At 50.3% G+C, this 21,592-nt stretch overlaps 2 protein-coding genes across 2 annotated transcripts; both read right to left on the bottom strand.

Moving 5' to 3' along the window:
• Positions 1-153: 153 nt before the first annotated feature.
• ATF6B (activating transcription factor 6 beta) lies at positions 154-9,499 on the bottom strand. The gene is given in 19 exon segments (XM_030850660.2): positions 154-173; positions 176-382; positions 903-987; positions 1,129-1,240; positions 1,460-1,530; positions 1,734-1,815; positions 2,001-2,108; positions 2,270-2,449; positions 2,902-2,993; positions 3,086-3,271; positions 3,934-4,067; positions 4,229-4,360; positions 4,451-4,586; positions 4,727-4,812; positions 7,725-7,860; positions 8,383-8,474; positions 8,725-8,803; positions 8,942-9,021; positions 9,395-9,499. Coding segments are annotated over 19 exon segments (2,100 nt in total). The 5' UTR covers positions 9,477-9,499.
• A 564-nt stretch (positions 9,500-10,063) lies between these two features.
• On the bottom strand, positions 10,064-11,484 carry FKBPL (FKBP prolyl isomerase like). Its single transcript, XM_030850625.2, has 2 exons — positions 11,345-11,484; positions 10,064-11,172 (listed from the first exon to the last, which is right to left on the bottom strand). Exon 2 carries the CDS (start codon positions 11,096-11,098, stop codon positions 10,064-10,066), a length of 1,035 nt encoding a protein of 344 aa, XP_030706485.2. The 5' UTR covers positions 11,099-11,172; positions 11,345-11,484.
• Positions 11,485-21,592: the final 10,108 nt, after the last annotated feature.

The raw sequence follows: 21,592 nt of genomic DNA, 5'->3' as shown, positions 1-21,592 counted from the left end.
TTCCCCGCACCTCCAAATAAGTGCTTAACCCCCATACCCTGTCTTTCCTTTACCAATTGCCCCCAGCCCAGGGATCAGGAAAATTCGAAACAGTCCCACTTGGTCGCCCCCACCCCCTGCCCCCCAGTTCTAAGTCAGTGTGAGTCGTAGAGGTCAGGGATGATTGAGGTAGAGGGCTGACGGGCGGCCTGGTGGGCCTGGCTGGCTGCAGAAGCTGGCAAGGGGCCACCTGTGGCATTGCCCGGGCTTGAGGACGGCTGTTTTCGGAGTGAGGGGGGCACCGTGGAGGTCTTGATGTGGATCACCCTGGTGTCCATGACCTCACACTCGATCTGCATCATCTCCTCATAGTCTCCCGGGGGCCCCCGGCCTGACAGGGTCTCTGTGAGAAGCGGGGAGTTAGGGAAGAGGAGAAGGGGGAGACAGACGGAGAGGAGGGGTCAGAACAGTAGAGGTGGACAGCGGGGGAAGGGCAGTGACGAGGAAGCAGAGCCCCAGTGGGAGTTAAATGAGAGGGGAGGGAGGGAGTTGGTGCAGGGAGAAGGAAGGAAGTCGGGGAAAAAATGACACTGATGAGTGTGAGGTCACAGGGGAGAGGACAGCAAGAGAACAAAAAGAAGAGTCCGGCGGGTTCCCAGCCCACACCCCTCTGCCCAGCACACCCTAAGCAGTTTCACCTAGGGAGGACCCGCACCCTCATCTTCCTCCCAGCAGTGTCCTGCATTTTATTTTTCTACCCAGTCATTTCTGGCTTCTTCTCACCCATGCATCTAGCATCTCTATAGAATTACCACTCCTGTCCCCATCTCCCCCCTCAACTCCTCATGCTGGGTCTCCCCACTGGAACTTCCTTGTTCCTCAATTTCAGGACCCCTCCCCACACTGGGCAGAGAAAGAATTACCATTGGGGGCCATGGCGGGCATCACCAGGGACATCTTGGGCCGAGAGGTCTTGTTGTGGCTGATGGCTGGGAGCAGCAAGTGGTCCTGGGAAAAAGAGGGGCCAGGCTGGGAGGGTGGAGGAAAAGATGTTGACAGGCTCCCCGGCCCTACTCTACAGCCTCAACCTGCAGGCAGACTGCTGGGGAACCCAGGGTGACAGGGATGGGGCCAGGAGGAGAAACTCACCCTTCGGAAGGAGACAACATAAAATGTGTCTTCCCGTCGGTCAATTGCATCCAGGAACTCTGGCTGTGAACGGTCTGGTTGGCGATATAGCTGCAGCTGGCCCACAGCATCCCTAGATGGGCAGGGAAACGGGATTGGCGAGGAACTAAGCCCAGTGCCCAGTTCCCAGTGCGGAAGGGGGAAAGGATGAGAGAAAGACAAGAGACCCCCAGGGGATAAGGGGAGCATCACGCCATCGGTGGCAATGATGACGAGCACAGGACAGCTCCTTAGGGTATAGCTCTTTAGAGTGGAACCTCACTTAACAAATAAGTGCCCCCCCAAGACTCACCTTTCTGGGGGCCCAGGGGGTTGGGTGGGGACTGCCTTAACTGGAGGCGACTTCTTCCATAGCTGAGACTTCTGGAAGGAGAAGTATCTGAGGATTTGAAGAGGGTGGAGGGAAAAGGGAAAAGAAACAGACAGCCCCTGGGAGCTGACGCCACCGCACACCCACCCTCCTACTGCCCCCAAAGCCCCATAACAAGATGCCCTCTTAAAATCCCCAGGACATTCAGCCCTTGTTTTCAAGTGGCTTTCCTTGAACCAGCCCCACCCCCTCCTACCTGTCTCTCCTGGGGCCTCTGGGGCATCTTCCGCCGGCCTCTCTGGTGGCGCTGGACCCAGCCACTCAGCTCATCAGCAAGCCTGGGGAAGCAGAGGACGGGTAAAACCTCTGTGCCAGGCCAAGACTCCCACTCTCCTCGCCCACACATAGGAGGGGAGAAAGAGGGCACAGAGAGCTGGTGCTTCAGCACACAAGGACAGCCAGGCCGTCTGCGGAGGGGCCTCGGGACAAGAGGGAAGGCGCCCCGGTTGTGAATGCCCCACACCTCAGGGACTCGGTCCTGTTGAAGTGCCGGCAATCAGAGGAGAGGAAGAGCTGGTCCAGGTCTCTCAGCAGCAGCTCCTTGGTGCCCCCAGGGAAGGCTGTCAGGTTCCTGGAGTGAGGCAGGGACGAGGCAATGACCTGAGGCTGCCCAGTGCTCTCCCATCAATGGAGAAGGTCATGCTGGCAAGACAGCAACTCCAGCTCCCCTCAAAAGGAAAGGTCACTCTGGGGGAGAAGACACACTCAAAAGAGAGAGGGCCCTCTCCTCACCTGAAACTTGGCTGGCCCGTGGAGCTGGGCTGGGTCTCCTTGGGACCCTGGGAGGGATGCTGGGGGTGCTCGACTCTGTGAACTGGCTCTTGCGCCGAGAACTCCAGCAAGTGTCTCTGGGGTCGAGGCTCCTCTCTGCTCATCCGAGGAGAGATGGGAGCTGGAGGAGGCTCACTGATGCTGTGGATAGGAAAGGACAGAGCACGAGGAAGAATTCCAGCTTTACTGAGGGGCTAGTTAAGGGGGAGGGCTCTACAGATAGTCCGCCTGGTTCCGATCTGTGCTACAAGACTGAATCTCTTCATCTGTAGGACGGAATGAGAACAGTCCCTACTCATCGAGCCAGAAAACACGAGGAAAGGAGAGTGCTTAACCAAGGGCCCAGAACTCACTAAGCACTTAATAGTCACTATTTTTATCAACGTTCTCACCACCATCTCCTCCAGGACATAACACTTATGAGAGCAATGAGGGAACAAGAAGGGACTGACTGGATACACCCACCATCAGCGCCAAGGACATCAGAGCTGTCTGTGTGCAAGTAACGAAAGTGACTGTGCCAGAGCAGGCAATCGGGCAGCCGGGGGCTGGGCTCCACCCAGAAGGCTCTGGGGAGGCAACGAGCGTCTCACCTGACAGGCCCAAAGTTGAAGGCAATGAAGAGAAGGAAGACCATGATGCAGACCACCTTCCTGTTTCCAGACCCTAACTTGAGCTCGCTGTTCTAAGATGCAGAGAAAGAGAGAAGCCAGAGAGGGGGAGTCATTCCAAGGAGCCCGTACTCCCACGGGTCTCCCAAGGACACCCGGGTCTTACCTCAGCCAGCAGGGCCTCCAGCCGCCGGCGGAGGGCAGCATTCTCCCGCCGGAGCTGCTGGTTGTCGGCCAGCACAGCCTGCAGCCGAGCTTCCAGCCCCTGCAGATACTCTTTCTTCTTCCTCCGGGACTGGCAGGCCGACTCCCGGTTCTTGATCATTCGCTGCTGCCGCTTCAGCAGCTTTGCCTAGGCACAAAAGGGTCAGAGAGACAGGGAAAGAGGGGAGGGAGAGGGGCATCACACCCTCTAACTCCAGGGACCGATCACCCAGAGCTCACAGGGGCCACTCTCCTGCCTTCCTAACCTCTACCTACAGAGCCAGAGAGAGGTTCTTCCTCTCTGCCAAAACATTCCAGGGAAGGGGCCCTTCTCTCAACCACTCCCTAATGCTGTTCCTCAGCACTGAGAGAAGTTAGACTATATGAGGAACTTCCCCCATCTTGGTTCTTCGTGGAACCTCAGTTCCTTTCCTTGATGGGTGGTCTTCCTTCTTCTCAATTCTCCTTTTTAGGACCCGAAGTTGACGCTTGCTAAAATTAGAGAACAGTTTACCTGGTCTTCCCCTAGGAAGCAGCCTCCCTCTTCTCTAACACAGGATGACTCCCCTGCCTTTGATGTACTAAGACCACGCCCACTTCTCCATCTGCAGGGGTAGCAAACCCAAGGATCCTAAAACTACACGGAGTAGATACTCATATATAAAAGAGGTCCACGTTAACCTTCAGGACCGTCTTATGGGCCTGCTTCCTCACTTTTTGCTCCCTTCTCACTCCACAGTTCTCTCCCACGACAGTTCTCTTCTCTTCCCATTACTAGCCCTACTCCTCTCCTCCCCAGTAAATGCTTACATCCACCTCAGGCGGGCAGGAGTTCCCAGGCATAGGAGCTGGAACAATGCTCTTCCTCTCAGGCCGTGGAGCAGGGGGGGTCAGTCCCTCAGGCTGGACTCGAATAGCACCTTGGATGAGAACAACTGGGGACACTGGGGCAAGTGGACAGGAGAAGGAGGTCAGAGAGCTGGAAGTCAGGTGGGTTCCTTGTGTCCACACCCACACCTGAGCACCCAAGTGTCGGGAGGCTCAATGGCTGTGAGCCCCCTGAGAAGGTCAATCCAGGCCACCTCCTTCTCTCCTTCTTTAGTACCTGGGGGTGGCTGGACAAGGGGCTGCAAAAGGACAGTGGTGCTGGGAGGCACAGCTCTCGGTGGCATCGGGACAGTGGTTATCACCACAGGTTTGGGCTGCAGTGGTGGCTTCCGGGCGGGCAGGGGTTTGCCTGAAGGAAGGTGAAAGGAAGGAAGGAAGAAGAAATGTCAGGACTATAGGCCTCTTGCGAGAGACTCCAGGTGTCAGGAGGCCTCATTACCTGAGGAGCCATCAGAGGACAGGCCCATGCTGATCTGGACAGCTCCAAGTGGGGGGCCTGAGACATCCCGCAAGAGACACCCTTGAGGGGATGGGGACTCTGTCTTCACTTCCAGTACCTCCTCTCCTATAAAAGCCTACGTGGGGCATTCCAGAAGATATGTGAGTCAGGAGGAGTGCTGAGGAGACGGAGCTGAAGAAAAGAAAGCTCTCACACCTCTGAGAGCCAGAAGGAACGCACCGGCGTGCTGGAGGGAGGAAGGAAGTGGATGCTCACCTGGTTGGGGGACTCCGCAGAGAGCAGGGAAGCCTCTGAGTTGATGGAGGAAGATGGAGAGACAGGCTCTATCTTAATCTGAACATCTGCGGGACAGTGGGATGAGACAAAAAGCTGGATATCAGACAAACACTGAAGGAGAAGAGGGCTAAGATGGGGAAATGGAAGACATGGTCATTTCTCCTTGTACCTGCAAGGAAAACTCTTCTGGCCCAGGAGGGCAATCCAGAGGAGGGGCACCATGGAGCTGCTAATCTGCTGCCTCTCCTCCTACCTCTTTACCCAGGACTCCCTTTCTCCTTCCGTGGCCCCTATCAGTTGTTTTCACCGCTGCTCAGCTTCCCTCAAGGCTGTCCCTGTGCTTCTGCTCTCCCTCTTTCTTCCTCACACACCTTGTCCATTCACATGGACGAGGCCCAAGCAGGATTCGGCAGCATTCGTAAGGGCCCAGATTCCTGTCTGGCTGGATTTCCACCTCATCCTGGCCCAACGCGATCACGCGTCACCACACTGACAACTGCCCAGTCTGCATCTCTACCCTTGACTGCCCCGCTGCACCGTGATCCTGACTCCCAAGTTGCCTGCTGGTCACTTCCTTTCTCAAGCCTCGCCGTTCACCCAAATTCAACTGGCCTTAAACAGGGCTCAATGCTTGTCCCTTCATACAGATTCTCTTCCTTCTGTCAGCCTTCAAAGCTCAGTCACCTCTGAGCCTTCATGGCTTCTGTTAAACCTATCTATAAAAATAAAAAACAAACAAAGAAAAAAAACCTATCTATAAGACCTGTTGATTGCCCCATGGAGGTGAACCCGTCCGAGGGCCAGATTCAGCCCCGAGGTCAATGGTCCGCTACTACCTCTGGTCCACAGCACGCATTTTGATACTTAATTATATGATTGCCACTACTGCTATTTCAAAATGTCATAACTACTTATATATTTTGATAGGTAATACAGTCATATGATACAAAATCCCAAAGGAAGGAAGGGGAATTCAGTGAAAAGGAAATTTCATTCCCTTCCTTGTCAACCAGACACCCAGATCCCCTCCTCAGAGGTGACCACTGTTTGAGCTATTAACCATGTGTTATAAACCTCATGAAACTCTCCAAAAGCAAGGACTATGTCTTATGCTTCATGTCTGTCAAAGTGAGGGGTAAAGTACAGGCCCTCAAAAAATACCTAAATACCAGGGGAGACTCTGACTCCAAAAACACTAGCCTTTGCAAAACCATCAATAATCTTTTTGCTGTTATAGACTTTTCAATCCGTTATTTTGTTTGTCCTCTTTGTAACATTTAATCGTATGCTGGATATGAGCTGTTTGTCCCTCCAAACCCACTCTCCATCTTTCCCTGCCCTACTCTGAGGCCCGGGGGAAAACATGAATGGAGTGCACCTTGGGGCTCTCTTGCCTTCTAGCTTCTGGTTAAAGTTCAACCAAAGGGAGGCGGTGCTAGGAAACCCTGAAGTCGCTTTGAAATCAATAATCAACATGGGGGCTTCCCTGATGGCACAGTGGTTGAGAGTCTGCCTGCCGATGCAGGGGACACGGGTTCGTGCCCCAGTCCGGGAGGATCCCACATGCCGCGGAGCAGCTGGGCCCATGAGCCATGGCCGCTGAGCCTGCGCGTCCGGAGCCTGTGCTCCGCAACGGGAGAGGCCACAACAGTGAGAGGCCCGCGTATCCCCCAAAAATAAAATAAAATAAAATAAAATAAATAAAATAACCAACACGTCCCACACTGAATTCACCACGTGCTCCCTGACCAGCGGGCTCCTGCTCCTGCAGGCTCTATCCAGTGGTCGGTACCCTCACCCACCGGGTGGCTGCCCTAGCCAGAAACCCAGGCACACTCTTTCACCCCTATCTCTCTTCAACGCCCAGGAGGGTCACTGCACTCATCCATTCTAATTCATGCTTCCTCAAATCTGCCTTCTTCTCAGCAGCTGAGTATCTTACTTGATTAACCGCATGAACCTCTTTCTTGGTCCTCCTTCTGCTTCCAGTCCTGTGTCTCTGCAATCCACTCTCTACTCTGCCACCAGAGTCCTCTTCCTAATAATATTGCTCTCCTGCTTGACTCTTCAAAGGCTCCCAACTGCCCACAGGAAAAAAGCTAAGAGTCCCTTAGCAGGGTTCCTACCTGGCCCTGCAGCCTCTGCATCTCCTGGCCTTTCTTTACTACCCCACCTCATATCCTCTCTAAAGAGATGCACGTTCCTTACAAACACAACCAGTCCCCACGTTCTCCTTCTGGCTAATTCCTATGTGTCCTTTGAAACTCGGATCAGGAAACCCCTCCGCCTAGAGTACACCCTTGAGCCAGCCCCAATCGGGTGAGAGGCCCCCTCTTGTGAGCTTTCAGGGTGCCTGTGACAGGCTCTATCCTAGAATTAGTACACCTTGCTTGGCTTTCTTCCCCCCACCACACTACAGGGGCCTCAAGTCAGTGTGGTGGTTAACGTGTTCTTCACCTTTGCAACTCCAGCACCGTGTCCAGTATCTGGCATGGAGTAGCTGCTCAATAAACATATAAGAGTAACTAAACTCAATAACGCTTTTCAAAACAGCACAAACAATGTTACTTGTAGAATCCAGGAGTTGGGTATATGGTATTCCAACTTTTCTGTATGTTTGAAAATTTTTATAATAAAACCTTCAGGGGGAAAGTCACATAGATAAAAATGCCCTAAACTGTCTGCAAGTTTATGCAAAGCAACAGGAAGTTAAATCACACAACAGGTGACTAGGAACAAGAAAAGAAAGAAAAATCATCCCCATTTCTTCCGTGCTTCACTGGCTGTGATTTCCTGAAATCCTCCCTCCCGCTCCCGGCCTCTCTCTTGGTTATCTGCCATTTCTCCTCGCCACCTTTTCCTCCCTGTCCTGCTGACTGCACTCCCGCTTCCCATACACACATGCGCGTGCACGTGTGTACACACATACATACACTCTACCTTGGTAAAGCCTGAGGATGGTGCAGGCTGTTATTACCTGAGGCATCATCAGAGGTGGGGCCCACATTGATCTGGACGGTTTCAAATGGGGATGTTGGATCATCTCCCAGGAGGCAGAGTGAGGGTGTCAAGGACTCTGACTTCACGACCAGCACCTCCCCTACACCAGAGGCCTGGGTACGAGTCAGGGTAAATCAGGGGGACAGAAACAAGGAAAGAAAACAAAGGACGTGTTGAGAGTAAGAGCAAGAACAAAAGCTTTCGAGCTTACAAACCACCAATTACTTGACATTCATACTCAGCATCTCCCTAGGCTGTGTCTGGCCCCTGGTTCTCTCTTTCTATTTTATTCCTGGGAGGGGTGATAAAGTCTCATGATTTCAAATATTGCCTTCGCGTGGACAACTCGGACAAGAAAAGTTCCAGAATTCTCAGCAGTTAACAACTCTCTTCTTCCCAGGCTCCCCATGGCTGCCACATTTCTCTGTATATTAAAAAACTCCACCTTCAATTCTAGACAACCAAAGAATGGAAATGTGAAAAATGAGGATATAAAAGAAATGGCAAAGGCAGAAAAGAAGCCCCCCACCAACACCCCATGACTCGCAGCACACAAATCATTTCCTCAGCATCTATAGGTGAAGTCGAGGGAGCTGAGTCCCTGCCACAGACAGTAGGAGGGAGATGACTCTCACCTGGCTGGAGGGCTCTGCAGAAAGGCGCGAGGATTCAGAGCTGAGGGAGGAGGAGGAGGAGGGGGAGGATGGCTCAGACTTCACCTGAAGATCTGGAGAGAAAGGGGTTAGAAAATAACCTGGAAGCAGATCCTGACAAGAGTCCAAAAAGTGCCCAGGATTTTATGGGGTAAGGACCCCTCACTGGGGCAAGGGGGAACGAACACATATAAAGAATCAAAGAGGGAGAAGAGTACACAGGCAATCCGGTGGAGGAAGCGTGAGGATAAGAGGAATTGCAGTTTCTGGGAAACAACGGAAGCTCAGGGTTTCTGGATGAGGGAATCACACAGGGTAGCTTACCTGGGAAGATAGGCAGAGAGTCCCAGGGGGGTTCAGGAGGGCTGACATCCATCTCCAAGTCCAGGGAACTGCTGTCAAACTGAATAAGGGAGGATATTAGATGGCAGGAGTGTGAGGATGACGGGTGGCTCCAGATGACCTCAGGCCGGGGGATGAGTCCTGGTTCTGCGACCACCCTCACCCACCAAGCGTAAAAGACCAGGCTGGGGACCGATACCGGGACATCCTGCTCCGGGCAAAGGAAGAGCTGCGTCTGCTCCTCGGCCACTTCATCCAGGCCGGTGTATAAGGTGCTGTCTGCAAGAGGTGCGGAGGGTCGGGGGGTCTTCCGGTAGCGCAGCCTTCGGATCCACACAAAGCCCTCGACCCATCCCTCATTGGCTCGGCTCGGCCGGACCCACCGCCCGCCCACTTGAAAAGTGATATAGCCAAAGAACTTCAGCCCCTCCCTCCCCGACCCCGGAACAACTCCATATTTCCGCAGGAGCGGAGGTCTTCCCCAACTCCCGCATCCCCCGAAAGCACAACTAGCCTCCCGTTCCGCCCTCCTTCAGGGGGTGCATTCCGTATTTGCCCAGCCTTCCTCCTTGGGCCTCCGCTTCCTCCTGCGTGCCTCAGGGTCACAGTACGCCACAGCCCTTTCCCCTCCCCGAGGCCTCACTCCGCGCACCCCAGTCCTCCGGGCTCAGCAAATTGTCGGTGAAAAAGCGCGTCGGGTCCGCAATCTCGCTGAGGAGCATCAGCTCCGCCATCTTTCCCCCCCGCCCCCCCCAACCATGAGACGGCTCCCAAGGCCCGCCTCTCCCCATCATCAACTAATCAGTTGGCTCTTAAAAAAAAGGGGGCGGCCCGGAAGCTCTACTGACCAGTAAGAGACCTGGGCACTGAGCACGTGAGTCAATAGAAGAGGAGGCTGTACAGGCCGGGCCAATGGGAGTGCGGCAGGAGGCTAGCACCTCCGCAGCATCGGGCAGTGAAATTTGCGCATGCGCCAAACAGGACGCAGCCAGAAAGCGCCTAGGAAATGGAGCTACCAGGTTTTGAAGTTTCGCTGTCCACCCCCCCCCACAGCGTGTCCTGAATTTAGAAGTGTAGACGGCTTCTATTCATCTTCGGAGATGGATAAGCCCCCCAAAACATAGCACACGTGACCATATGGCTTTTTAATGGTAAAAGGGTAAAGGGGGACACTGAGACCACTGCTACCTCCCCTAGGAAGGCAAAAGCTGAGAGTGGGATATGGGTGAAACCCTCCCTCTGGGCCACCCCCACCCCCCAAATCTCACAGCATAGACCACGCTTCACAGGTTCCTGTTTCTTTTAAGGTTTTAACTTTTAATCAGCCAAACATCTTGCGCAGTCCCTGAGCCAGCCCTGCATCCTGTTTCTTTCCCTGAATGATCACCTTTCCCAGCTCCTCCTGGGCTGCCCGGTTTTTTGGGTCTACCGCCAGCACCTTCTTGAGGTCAGCAGTTGCTTTTTCCAGGTTCCCAAGAGCAGCCTGGGCAACCCCCCTTCGGTACAAGGCCTTTAAATGGCCAGGCTCCCGTTCCAGAACCCGGTCACAGCTCTGGGCTGCCAAATGGGGCTGCCCTAGCAGCAACTGACAGGCAGCCAGGTTGGCATGAAGGACAGTTCGTTCCGGAGAGCCAGGTGGGGGTAAAGTCAGCAGCAGCCGAAGAGCCCGTCCATAGCATCGGGCAGCCGATTCAGGGTTCCCAGCTCGGAATAATTCTGTGCCTCTTGCACGTTCTTCCCTGGCCAGGGCCTCCTTCTCAGTGGCCTCCAGTTCCCAGGAGTCCCGGCCCTTGGTGAAGGAGCCCAGTGTGAGCCTGACAGGAGGTCCAGAGCACCCAGGGAGCTGAAGCTCTGCCTGCTCGCCTTGACACATGGACTCCAGGCATTTCTCTATGAGCTCCCCCCAGGTTTCTTCCCTCCATGGGCCTAACCCCATAGTTACCTCTGTCCAGCCCTCTGGCAGCCCTGACCCCAAAGTAAATCCAAAAGCCTGTACCCAGCAGCGGGAGCCCAGCTTGGGTTTGTCCAAGCCATGGCCACGGATTATGATCTTCTTGACAAAGCTCCCATCCGGACAGTACCAGAGATCAGAGGCTTGAAGGGGCTCTGGCACCTCACTGGCTGATCCATGAGACTCAGAGTCTCCTTCAAGTCCAGCGGCCAGTTTTTCAGTTTCTTGAGGATTCTCTAGAATTTGGCTGTCTGAATCTGGGCTCACTCTGAGCTCAAGGATTTCAGTAGGAGGGTCTCGGGGCTGCTGCCTAATCTGAGTAGTTAAATCAAGGTTCTTTTCCCATTGTTGCTGCGGTTGAGAGGTGTCCTTCTCTCCCACTGGATTGACTGGTGGCGTCTCCATTTAGGTGCCTGGTCCTTTCCAATGTGGGTAAATAGTTTTGGTCAGAAAGGGATGGACCAGGTTCAGGTCCGCACCTGATTTAAAAAATAAATAAAAATAATGTCATTGGCAGGAATCTTATTTAGATTCCGTTCTCGGCTCGAGCCTCCGTTCCAACCCCGAACTAACCCAGAACTATAAGTTCCACAATTCCCTGCGGCTTGGGTAGCCGTCCCAACTACGGACACCGATCGAGTCAAAAAGTACCTGGGCGGTCGAAGCGCCTCGCCTGGCGGCAACAGCCGGACCCTTCAAATCACCTCTCTTTCCGAAGCTAAGTGCTACTGAGGTACTGTCCTCGGAGTCTTGCCCCAGGCGGAGAGGACGGTCGGGGGTGGTGGTGGGTGGGCAGGGGACAGCTGGACAGAGACACTGACGGCTAACCCTGGAGCCCGCGAGACAGCGAATCTAGTTAAAATCCTGGCAGCCAATCGGGAGGAGGGAGAAGTCAGGTTAGCCCGCCTTTTGGGCGTGACGTCATTTCCCCCACACGCTCACTCGCCACACCCCCGTAACCGGGAAGCTCCAGGCCTTAGCAACCGAGCTAGGCCAAATCAAACCTAACTAGGCGAGGTACGGCTGGCCAGGCTACTGAGAGTGAAAATCCAGAGAAGGCCTGGAATGGGAGATTGGGGCGAATGAGAATATAGCGGGGAGTGGTGGAGCTGGTGTCACATGGCAGCGACCAGTCCTTATATCTGGCGACCTCAGGCCCACCTGTGCTATTCTCCTTGTTCCTGCATTCGGGGCTCCCAGCCAGAGTCAACCCGCCTGCTTCTTCGCCCATTCAATCCAGGGTGCTTCAAAATAAAACCTTTCTCCCCAACTGGCCCTATTCCCTTAGGGGACCACCTGAAGCTTGCCTTACCTTTCACCCCATATTCATTAATGCCTTTCAAGCTCTTCTTCCTCAAGAAATCTTAGACAGTGCTTTTCAAACTTTGATGTGCCTACACACTATCTGGGGAACTTGTTAAATTGCAGGTTCTGAATTAGGGGGTCTAAGGTGGGCCCTGCAATTCTGCATTTCTTTTTTTTTTTTTTTTAATTTATTTTATTTATTTATTTTTGGCTGTGTTGGGTCTTCGCTGCTGCACGCGGGCCCTCTCTAGCTGTGGCGAGTGGAGGCCACTCTTGGCCGCGGTGCGTGGGTTTCTCATTGCGGTGGCTTCTCTCGTTGCGGAGCACGAGCTCCAGGCACGCGGGCTTCAGCAGTTGCTGCACGCAGGCTCAGTAGTTGTGGTCCACGGGTTCCAGAGCACAGGCTCAGTAGTTGTGGCGCACGGGCCCAGCCGCGCCGGGCATGTGGGATCTTCCCGGACCAGGGATCGAACCCGTGTCCCCTGCACAGGCAGGCGGATTCTCAACTACTGCGCTACCAGGGAAGCCCCAATTCTGCATTTCTAACAAGCTCTTGGCTGCTGCTGAGGCTGGCCATGGACCACAGTTTGCATAGTATGATTCTAGAATAACCTCATCCCATTCTCTTCACCCTTTGGTCTGTGCCCCTTTAGTTTGTCATATATTTTGTACCTATAACTGGTATAACCTGCTCCACTGGGCGACCCGTGGAAAATTTGTCCTCCTCTTCCTAATAAAACATGTATGTCCCCTTTGTGATTCAGGCTTGCTCATCCAGCTCCCTGCACAGGCTGGGCTACCACAGCTCTTCAGGGAAGGAGAATCCCACTCTCCATCCTCACTTTGGCTCCCTCTTCAGTTTGCTCTCTAACACCCGGCCATTGTGCCCCAGACTACAAGGACCATGCCAGGACAGCCAGGAGGGGAGGTAATTTCATCATTAGCCACAGACTTGTGTCAAAACAGTCCTCTCCGTCTTGTGTTGCATCTCAGATCACTAACTTAGACTTTTTTTTCTCAAGTTTTATTTCTAGTTCTGTACTCTAGTAACCTTAGTCCACTGCAACTAAGGCTAAATACTCTGATTCTTGGAATCCTTATATTCCTATTGAAAATTAATCTACCTTTTCTCCCTCACTTTTCCCTGTTGCATTTCAGGGATTTCTGGGAAAGGCAGATAGTCTAGAATGAGTCGCAAAAGATTTGATTACATCCTAATCCCTGGACAAAGATTGCTAATTTGTATTATGTGTGCCTTAACTGAGAGGTCCACTCCAATGACCCTTCAAAGATTAGCTTCTCTCAATGAAAAGAAACTGTACTCTGTTACAAACGTATTGCTTTGTAATGTCTCTTACTCTTTTGTGTGTGTATGTTTCAGTTCCAACTGAACTGAAGAGGCAAGGACCTTGCCTCTACTTCTTTTGTGTTTTATCTCCTTCTTCATTCATTCATTCAACAAATATTTATTGAGCACCTGCTATGTTCCAGGCAGGATGTTAGGAACTGGGGATACATAGATGAATGAGACAGAGACAGTCCCTGCTCTCGTGGAACTTATAGTTTGGCCATGGAGAATAAGTAATTACAGTGGTATGAAGAAGCATGAGATGCTATGAGAGTGAATGAAGGATGAGGGAATATCCCTTGAGGATGAGACATTTTTGCTGCCATCTAAAGAATGAGTTAGAACTGAACCTCTGAAAACACACCAATAGACCCCATACTGAGAAACGCTGAATTAAATGGTCAACTTTATCTCCTTAGGTAACCCCTTGTCACCATCTGTGACTATATATAAAAACAAACATAGGCACCAAACCCCTAAAAACAGTAATCCAGGGACTTCCCTGGTGGTTAAGACCCCATGCTTTCAATGCAGGGGGCGTGGGTTTTATCCCTGGCTGGGGAACTAAGATCCCACATGACTGTGTGGTGCTAAGCGTGCTATGCGGTGTGGGGGGAAAGGGGGGCGGGGGGAAGACAGTAATCCAAATCATCTAGAATGGAAATATTTTTATTTTTAAAAAGATGACCCAGGGGCTTCCCTTGTGGTCCAGTGGCTACTAAGACTCCACGCCCACAATGCAGGGGGCCCGGGTTTGATCTTTGGTCAGGGAAGTAGATCTCACATGCCACAACTAAAGACTCCACATGCCGCAACTAAAGACTCCACATGCCGCAACTAAAAGATCCCACACGTTGCAACAAAGATCCTGAGTGCCACAACTAAGACCTGGCACAGCCGAATAAATAAATAAATAAAACAAAACGAACAAACAATAAAAAGATGACCCATTAAAATGAAAACACAAAAGTTAAGTTTTATAAGAGGACTGAAAAGTCCCCAGAGATGACATTCATGGATCTGTAGATTCCCCTGGGTCTCAGCTTGAGAAACACAGGTCTAGGAAGGGGCCAAGATGTGAAAACTCAGGAATGGGAAATAGCATAGGCTGTACCCCTAAAGTGTTAACTGCATGAATATTGACTGACTCTCACAGATTGCTCTCTCCCAGTTCCCTGCCCCTGAGTCCTAGTATTCTACAGCTCAGTTCTCTGGAGATAGTCACCAAGGAATCAACAAAAAAGAAGAGAAATAAGCCTGGAGGATTATATCCCCAAGCCTGTCTAGAGAACATGGGATCTCAGAGGATCTGGCCATATTCTGCTGCTCTCCTTGCCCTACCCCATAAAGGCATTGTTTTGCCTTCATTATAGATCTAATCTGGGGACTTCCCTGGCAGTCCAGGGGTTAAGACTCCACGCTCCCAATGCAGGGGGCACAGGTTCGATCCCTGTTCAGGGAACTAAGATCCCACATGCATGCCGGTGCAGCGGAAAGAAAGAAAGGAAGGAGGGAAGGAAGGAAGGAAGATATAATCTGATGGCAGAACCCAAGGAGAGGTTCAGGAGCTGATGCAAGGTAATTTGTGAGCTGGTGGTTGTTCCATGTTGTCTCAGCACACACGGAGCATATGACACTTGCCTTCTAAATGGGTGAAGTAACATTCTGTAAGCAGATAGAGTGGGGGGGGGATCCCCAGAAGAAAAGAACCAGATAATAGCTTTTTTTTTTTTAATTTATTTATTTCTGGCTGCGTCGCATCTTCGTTGCTGCGCGAGGGCTTCCTCCAGTTGTGGCAAGTGGGGGCCACTCTTCATGGTGGTGCGCGGGCTTTTCCCATTGTGGTGGCTTCTCCTGCTGCGGAGCACAGGCTCTAGGCACGCAGGCTTCAGCAGCTGTGGCGCATGGGCTCAGCAGTTGTGGCTTGCGGGCTCTAGAGCACAGGCTCAGTAGTTGTGGTGCACGGGCCCAGCTGCTCCGCCGCATGTGGGATCCTCCCGGACCAGGGATCAAACCCGTGTTCCCTTCATTGGCAGGCGGACTCTCAACCACTGCACCACCAGGGAAGTCCCCGATAATAGCTTTTTAACATAAGAGAAGCCATTTTAGGCCTAAACCATTTTGTGATCTAAGCCTTGCCACAGTGCTTGCCCTTGAACAGATCTTAGTATTAATGATCTTAAGAAGTAACAATCCTTGGACTTCCCTAGTGGCACAGTGGTTAAGAATCCGCCTGCAATGCAGGGGACACCGGTTCCAGCCCTGGTCCAGGAAGATCCCACATGCCGCGGAGCAACTAGGTCCGTGCACCACAACTACTGAGCCTGCGCTCTGGAGCCTGCGAGCCACAACTACTGAAGCCCGCGTGCCTAGAGCCCGTGCTCTGCAACAAGAGAAGCCACTGCAAGGAGAAGCCCATGCACCTCAATGAAGAGTAGCCCCCGCTCGCTGCAACTACCGCACAGCAACAAAGACCCAACGCAGCCAAAAATAAAGAAAGAAAGAAAAAAAGGAAGTAACAATAGCAAAGATAATAAATCATTTGTAAAGACTCCCAGTTCTGTTTCAATGATAAGAATTAGCCAGAAGCACTTTCTTGAGCCGTTTTGCAGAATTTAACACCCCTCATAAGCGCTCAACCACTAGATCAACTAACACCTGAAGGATGCTACTGTTTCTGACCCTAATGACTTCAAACTAAAGCTTGGACTCTGTCGACCTTTGCCCCAATTCTGTGCTCAAGCCCCTTCAAGAGTATGCATACTATGCCCAAGCCCCTTCATGAGTATGCACCCTTAGCTGAAAACTTCCACAGTTTTGCTGTTTGAGAAGACACTGCTTTGGGAAAGATTCCTGGTGTTCTCCTTACTTGCTGTAATAAATCCTTCTTCTACCTATCCTTGGCTAGGTTGTGTCTTCTGGCTCAACACACCAAGAGCTGAACCCAGTTTGGGGGTAATAATTCTTTTCTTATCTATTCAGTAACCCTTACTGAGTACTCAGGATTAGTCAGTGAGACATGGAAATAAATACAGAACTCCCCATCAGTAGGCTAACAAGGGTAAAGAGTTATAGTTAACGAAACTCCAGATGCAAGGGCAAAAGTGATAAGTGGAAGGGAAGCTATTTCCAACTGGGGGTGATCTGAAAAGGTCTCCAAAGGGTTGAGCCTTGGAGGATGGCCATAATTTTGACATGTAGAGATTGAAGGGATTTATTGCAGGTGGAGGAAGCAGCACAAAGCAGGAGATATAAGGAAAGGAAAGCCACTTTACACCCATGCTATTCATCTCTGGCTTGTCAATTTCAGCTTCTCCTATACCCATTCCTGCTGCCCTGTCACCAGGCATCAAGCTGGTTGGAACTTTTTACACCCTCACATTCCCCTGAATTCCATACTCACCACACGGAACCATATGCTGCACTTATTTTCTGCCATTTAGCATCAGCATAAGAGACAAAAATTCTAGCTTTCCAAAGGCTAAATCCATTTCCCCTTCTGTTTAGCTTTGGTGGTTTCTGTGGTTTTTAGTTCTGCTGGGATTTATGTCAAAATAGGTCCTCTCCCCTCTCGGTTCCCAAACCATTTTGCTTGTGCTTCCCTTATAGGCAGAGGTTTCAGGCAGGGTGAGGTAGTGAAAGGCAGCCTTTTCCACAGTGAAATGTTTAATTCTAAGAGCTGGTCTTTACCAACACCTGACCACAATACCAGACATTTCTTTAAGTGTCTTATGTATATTACCTCATTTCTCTTCACACAACTCCATGAGCTACTTATTCAGTCATTCAGCAAATCTTTACTGAGGGCCTCCTCTGTGCCAAGCACTGTGCTAGGTTCTGGGAATAAGGCAGTGGAAAAAAGCCCTGGATCTCTTGCAGCTTATATTCTAGTGAAGATAATAGGCAATAAAAATCAACCAATAAAATATAATGTCAATTTTGTACAAGGTGGTATTAGATAAATAACTACACCAGAAAGGAAAAAATAAAGTAGCAAGTGCTATGAACACAATGAAGCTGGGTAAGGGAATGGACAGAAAACGCCCCCAGGTGTGCATGGTGCTGTTTTGAATCATATGACAAGGGAAAGTCTCCTTGTGGAGGTGATATTTGTGCAAAGACATAAATGACATAAGGGAGCAGGCATGCAGATATCTGAAGGAAGAGTGTCCAGGGTGAGAAAAACACAAGCGCAGAGGCCCTGAGGCAGGAAGGAATTAGATTTTTATGCTAAATCATAGCAGCTAGAAGAACAGCAAGGGGGCCAGAGTGGGTGAATCAGAGTAAGCAAGGGAAAGAGTAGGAGGGGATGAAGTCAGAGAGGTGGGGGGAAGCCAGGTCAGGTAGGCCTCATGAGCCAACGTAAGGGTTTTGTTCTAAGTGTGATCGGGAGCCGTCAGAGGGTTTGAGCAAGGTGAGTGATATCATCTGCTAAGTTAAAAGATTACTGTGGTCTCTTCCTGAAGGAAGGACTGTATAAGGCAGAAACCCAATTAATCAGAAAATCCAATTAAGGGGCTAGCCAAGGGACAATGGTAGCACAGGACCTTGGATTAGGGTGGAGGACAAGGGCCAAGGGCAGAGTCCTGAGGCCCTCTAATATTTAGGAGCCTGAAGGAGTCAATGAAAACTGAGAAGTAGCAGCAAATAAGGAACTAGGGGACACTTTCTTAAGCTGGATCCAGAAAGAGTAGAAGTGAAGAAAGCATTTCAAGGAGGAGGGAGTGATCAACTGTGTTAAATGTTGCTAATGGTTCTAGACCAGAGTTTCTCAACCCCGGCACGTATAGGTTCCAAAGTAATTAAGTGGATATCTTGCAGCTTAAGAAATAAAATCTTTCTGCTATTGTTGACGCTCCCTGTGTATCCCTCTCCACTCAGGATTCTCCTGGGGGAGGGGCGGGTGGGAAAGGGATGGATTGGAATTTGGGGTTAGCAGATGCAAACTATTATATATAGAATGGATAAACAACAAGATCCTACTGTATAGCACAGGGAACTATATTCAATATTCTATGATAAACCATAATGGATAAGAATATTTTTAAAAGAATGTATATATATATATGTATAACTGAATCATTTTGCTGTACAGCAGAAATTAACACAAAATCAACTATATTTCAATTAAAAAATTGAAAAACAAAAGAATTCTCCTCCTGTCATGAGGTAACCACTATTCTGAACATTGTGCCTTTACTACATAGGTGAGTAGCAAAAGAGTTTTTGGGACTTCCCTGGTGGTCCAGTGGCTAAGACTCCATGCTCCCAATGCAGGGGCCCTGGGTTCAGTCCCTGGTCAGGGAACTAGATCCTGCATGCCGCAAAGAAGATTCCGCATGTGGCAACTAAGACCTGTCACAGCCAAATAAATATACATATATATATATATTTTTAAAGAGTTTTTCCCCCTTATTCTCAAAGATGAGCTGTATTATTGCAGCATGTTTATATTGGTGATGGGAATGTTTCAGTAATGAGGGGAAAGCTGATTATGTGGGAGAGATAGGGGATAATTTCAAGAGTCCCATTTCTGTGCAGGTGAGAAGGAATGGGATCCCAGCTCACAGATGGGATGGGGGCAGTGAGCAGGTCAGCTTCTCTGCAGTAACAAGGGGAAGGCATTGAATTCAATAGAGATGCAGGTGGCCTGGTAGATTTGGAGGTGGGACCATGAGGAAGTTCTTTTCTGATAGTTTCTATTTTCTAACTGAGATAGGAAGAAAGGTTGTCATCTTATGAAATTGTGGTCTCAGATTTGAGGAATGTGGGAAGATGCAGGCTTGCAGGCCACACTGAAGGCGGAAAGGAAGCGAGACCAGTCGGTATGACTGTGTGTTTTTTCCCCAGACACATTCAGCTCTTGGGAGCAGGTGTGGTGCAGGCAGAGTTGGATTTAACCAGGGATAAAATGTGTTGAAGGGAGAGGGACCAAGAATACAGTGCAAGGCCTGAGACGCAATTACAGTGTTGAACCTTGGGATCTGCAGTAGGTATTGAGGTAAGTAAAAAATGAGGGTATCTAGCGGCAAAGAAGAGTGAGAGAGTCAATGAATGGGAGGTCCAGGTGGGGTTGAAGAATTTTTGGAACAGGGATACTGAGTGAAGGAGGAGGGGTGACATGAAAAGACTGAAGAGATTTTGGAGGGGAGGCAATTATTTGTGGTAACCAAGTCAAAGACGTGACACAGGGAGACAGTGGCTGCGGAGGGGGGAAACATCATTGGAGTTGAGGAAGGGAAGGAACTGACGAGGGTGCTGTATGGTTATCTACATGGATATTGAAGCCACCAAAAATAATGAAATGGCAGAGGTAGATGGTAGAGAGGAATGGTAGAGAGTAGATGGCAGAGAGAAAGGCAGTAAGCTAGATACTGAATCTTCAATGAGGGTTCAACAGGAGAGTGATGATCCAGAATCGAATCATGGGGGAATCAGAGCTCCCAATAGCTGTTAGAGGGTCCAAAGACTCTCCTCCTGGAGGATAGAAGCTCTGTTGTTAGGAGGACAAGAGCCACGGGCATCCTTGCTCTTGGAGGGAGTTGAGGTAAGGTAGGAGGAGAAATGAATTGGAATACGCCTCCGAGGGAGAAATCTGAGTGAGGTGATGAGAGCTTGGAGAAGTCATTTTCATTCACTTCTTTCTCTGCTTAATTCCTTTCCATTCAATTGAGTTCAAAGATTGATAGAAGAGGTTTTATCTGTGAGGGTCTGAAAACCAGAGATAAGCCAGATTTGGCTCCTGCCTTCAAGTAGCTGACAAGGTAAGGTGAGGACATCAAGATCTCAGCCGGAAGAGATGGGAAAAAAATCCAGATAAAGTGAACAATGGGGATGTTTTAGACCCAGATACTTTCTCCTAAAGAAACTTGCTCTAGTTGAAGCCACACCTTTCGGCCTCTCCTCTCTGCGGTGGTCCCCAAAGTGCCTCTAAGCTTGTGATTCCCAACCTTGGCTGGGATCCCGACCTTTGGAATCACCTGGGGATGTCTTTAAAAATATTGACGCCTGAGTCCCAAGAGATTGTGATTTAATTGGTTTAGGATGCGACCTGGGGTTTGGGATTTTTAAATGCTCCCCAGATGACTATAATGTACAGCCAGGGGTAAAAATCATGGCTCCAAGGAATGCCTGGAGCTATGTTTAGAAACCCACTGCTTTAGTCCAACCCGTAATAGAGAGAGATTCCCTCTTGCTGGAGTGAAGGGGTCAATTGATCTGAGCCTTGAAGGATAGGTACATTTTAGCCAAGTGAAGAAGCAGATGTGAGCAAAAGCTTAGATGTGGTCTGAAACACATGACAAGCAGCAAACACTTTGGTTTCTAACAGGCAGAGATTGGAGTAAGAGGTCTTAGATTTGAAGAACAGCTGGGTAAAGACCTGAAGTGGGAATGGTGAATAGTACAGTTTGGTTCCAGAGAAAGCTGGATGATTTCAAATTATGGAAGAGGTTGAAGGCCAGATTAAAATCGTGTAACCGGGTGAGTAAACAATAGGGAATCTTGAAGGGCTATTGAGAGGTGTGTTAAGCGGCTGTGAGAAGTGTGTTTAGGGAGGATAACCTGACAGCAGTGTCAAGGGAGACTTGAGGTAGGGAGAGGTAGGAAAGGGGAGCTGTTGCAATAATCCTAGATGAGGTCATTTTTCCAGCAAGAGTTGGGAAAAAGTTACAGATTCAAAAGACATTGTGATGGCAGAATTGACTGGGCTTAACAGCTCACTAAAAGTAAAGGCAGGAAGGAGGTGGAAGGGGCGTCACGTTTTCAGATAAGGGCGCCCAGGAAATGGTGCTGTCTACAAAGGTAGGGAAGCAGGTTTTCAGTGGCATTTCGTCTGTTTGGTTTGGAACCTGCTGAGTTTAGAGAACCAGCAACCATCCGTCCAACCATCCGTGTTCCACAAGCACCAGAAGAATGTCTGCCTATAAATACATAGGTTGCAGAATGTCTTAGTCAACTTGGGCTGCTGTAACAGAATACCATAAACTGGCTGTCTTATAAACAACAGAAATCAATTTCTCACAGTCCTGGAGGCTGGGAATTCCAAGATTAAGGTGCTGGCAGATTCAGTGTCTGGTGAGAGCTCCTTCTGGTTCATAGACAGCCTTCTTCTAGCTATGTCTTCACATGGTGGAAGGAGCAAGAGAGCTCTCTGGAGTCTCTTTTATAAGGGCACTAATACCATCCATGAGGGCCTACCTTCAAGACCTAATCATCTCCCAAATGCCCCATCATCACATTGGGGA

Source organism: Globicephala melas, chromosome 11, assembly GCF_963455315.2.
Source record: "Globicephala melas chromosome 11, mGloMel1.2, whole genome shotgun sequence".
In the NCBI taxonomy this organism is placed as follows: Eukaryota; Metazoa; Chordata; class Mammalia; order Artiodactyla; family Delphinidae; genus Globicephala; species Globicephala melas.
The sequence above is the reverse complement of the archived record's forward strand: the minus strand, read 5'-3'. Positions and strand labels throughout refer to the sequence as shown.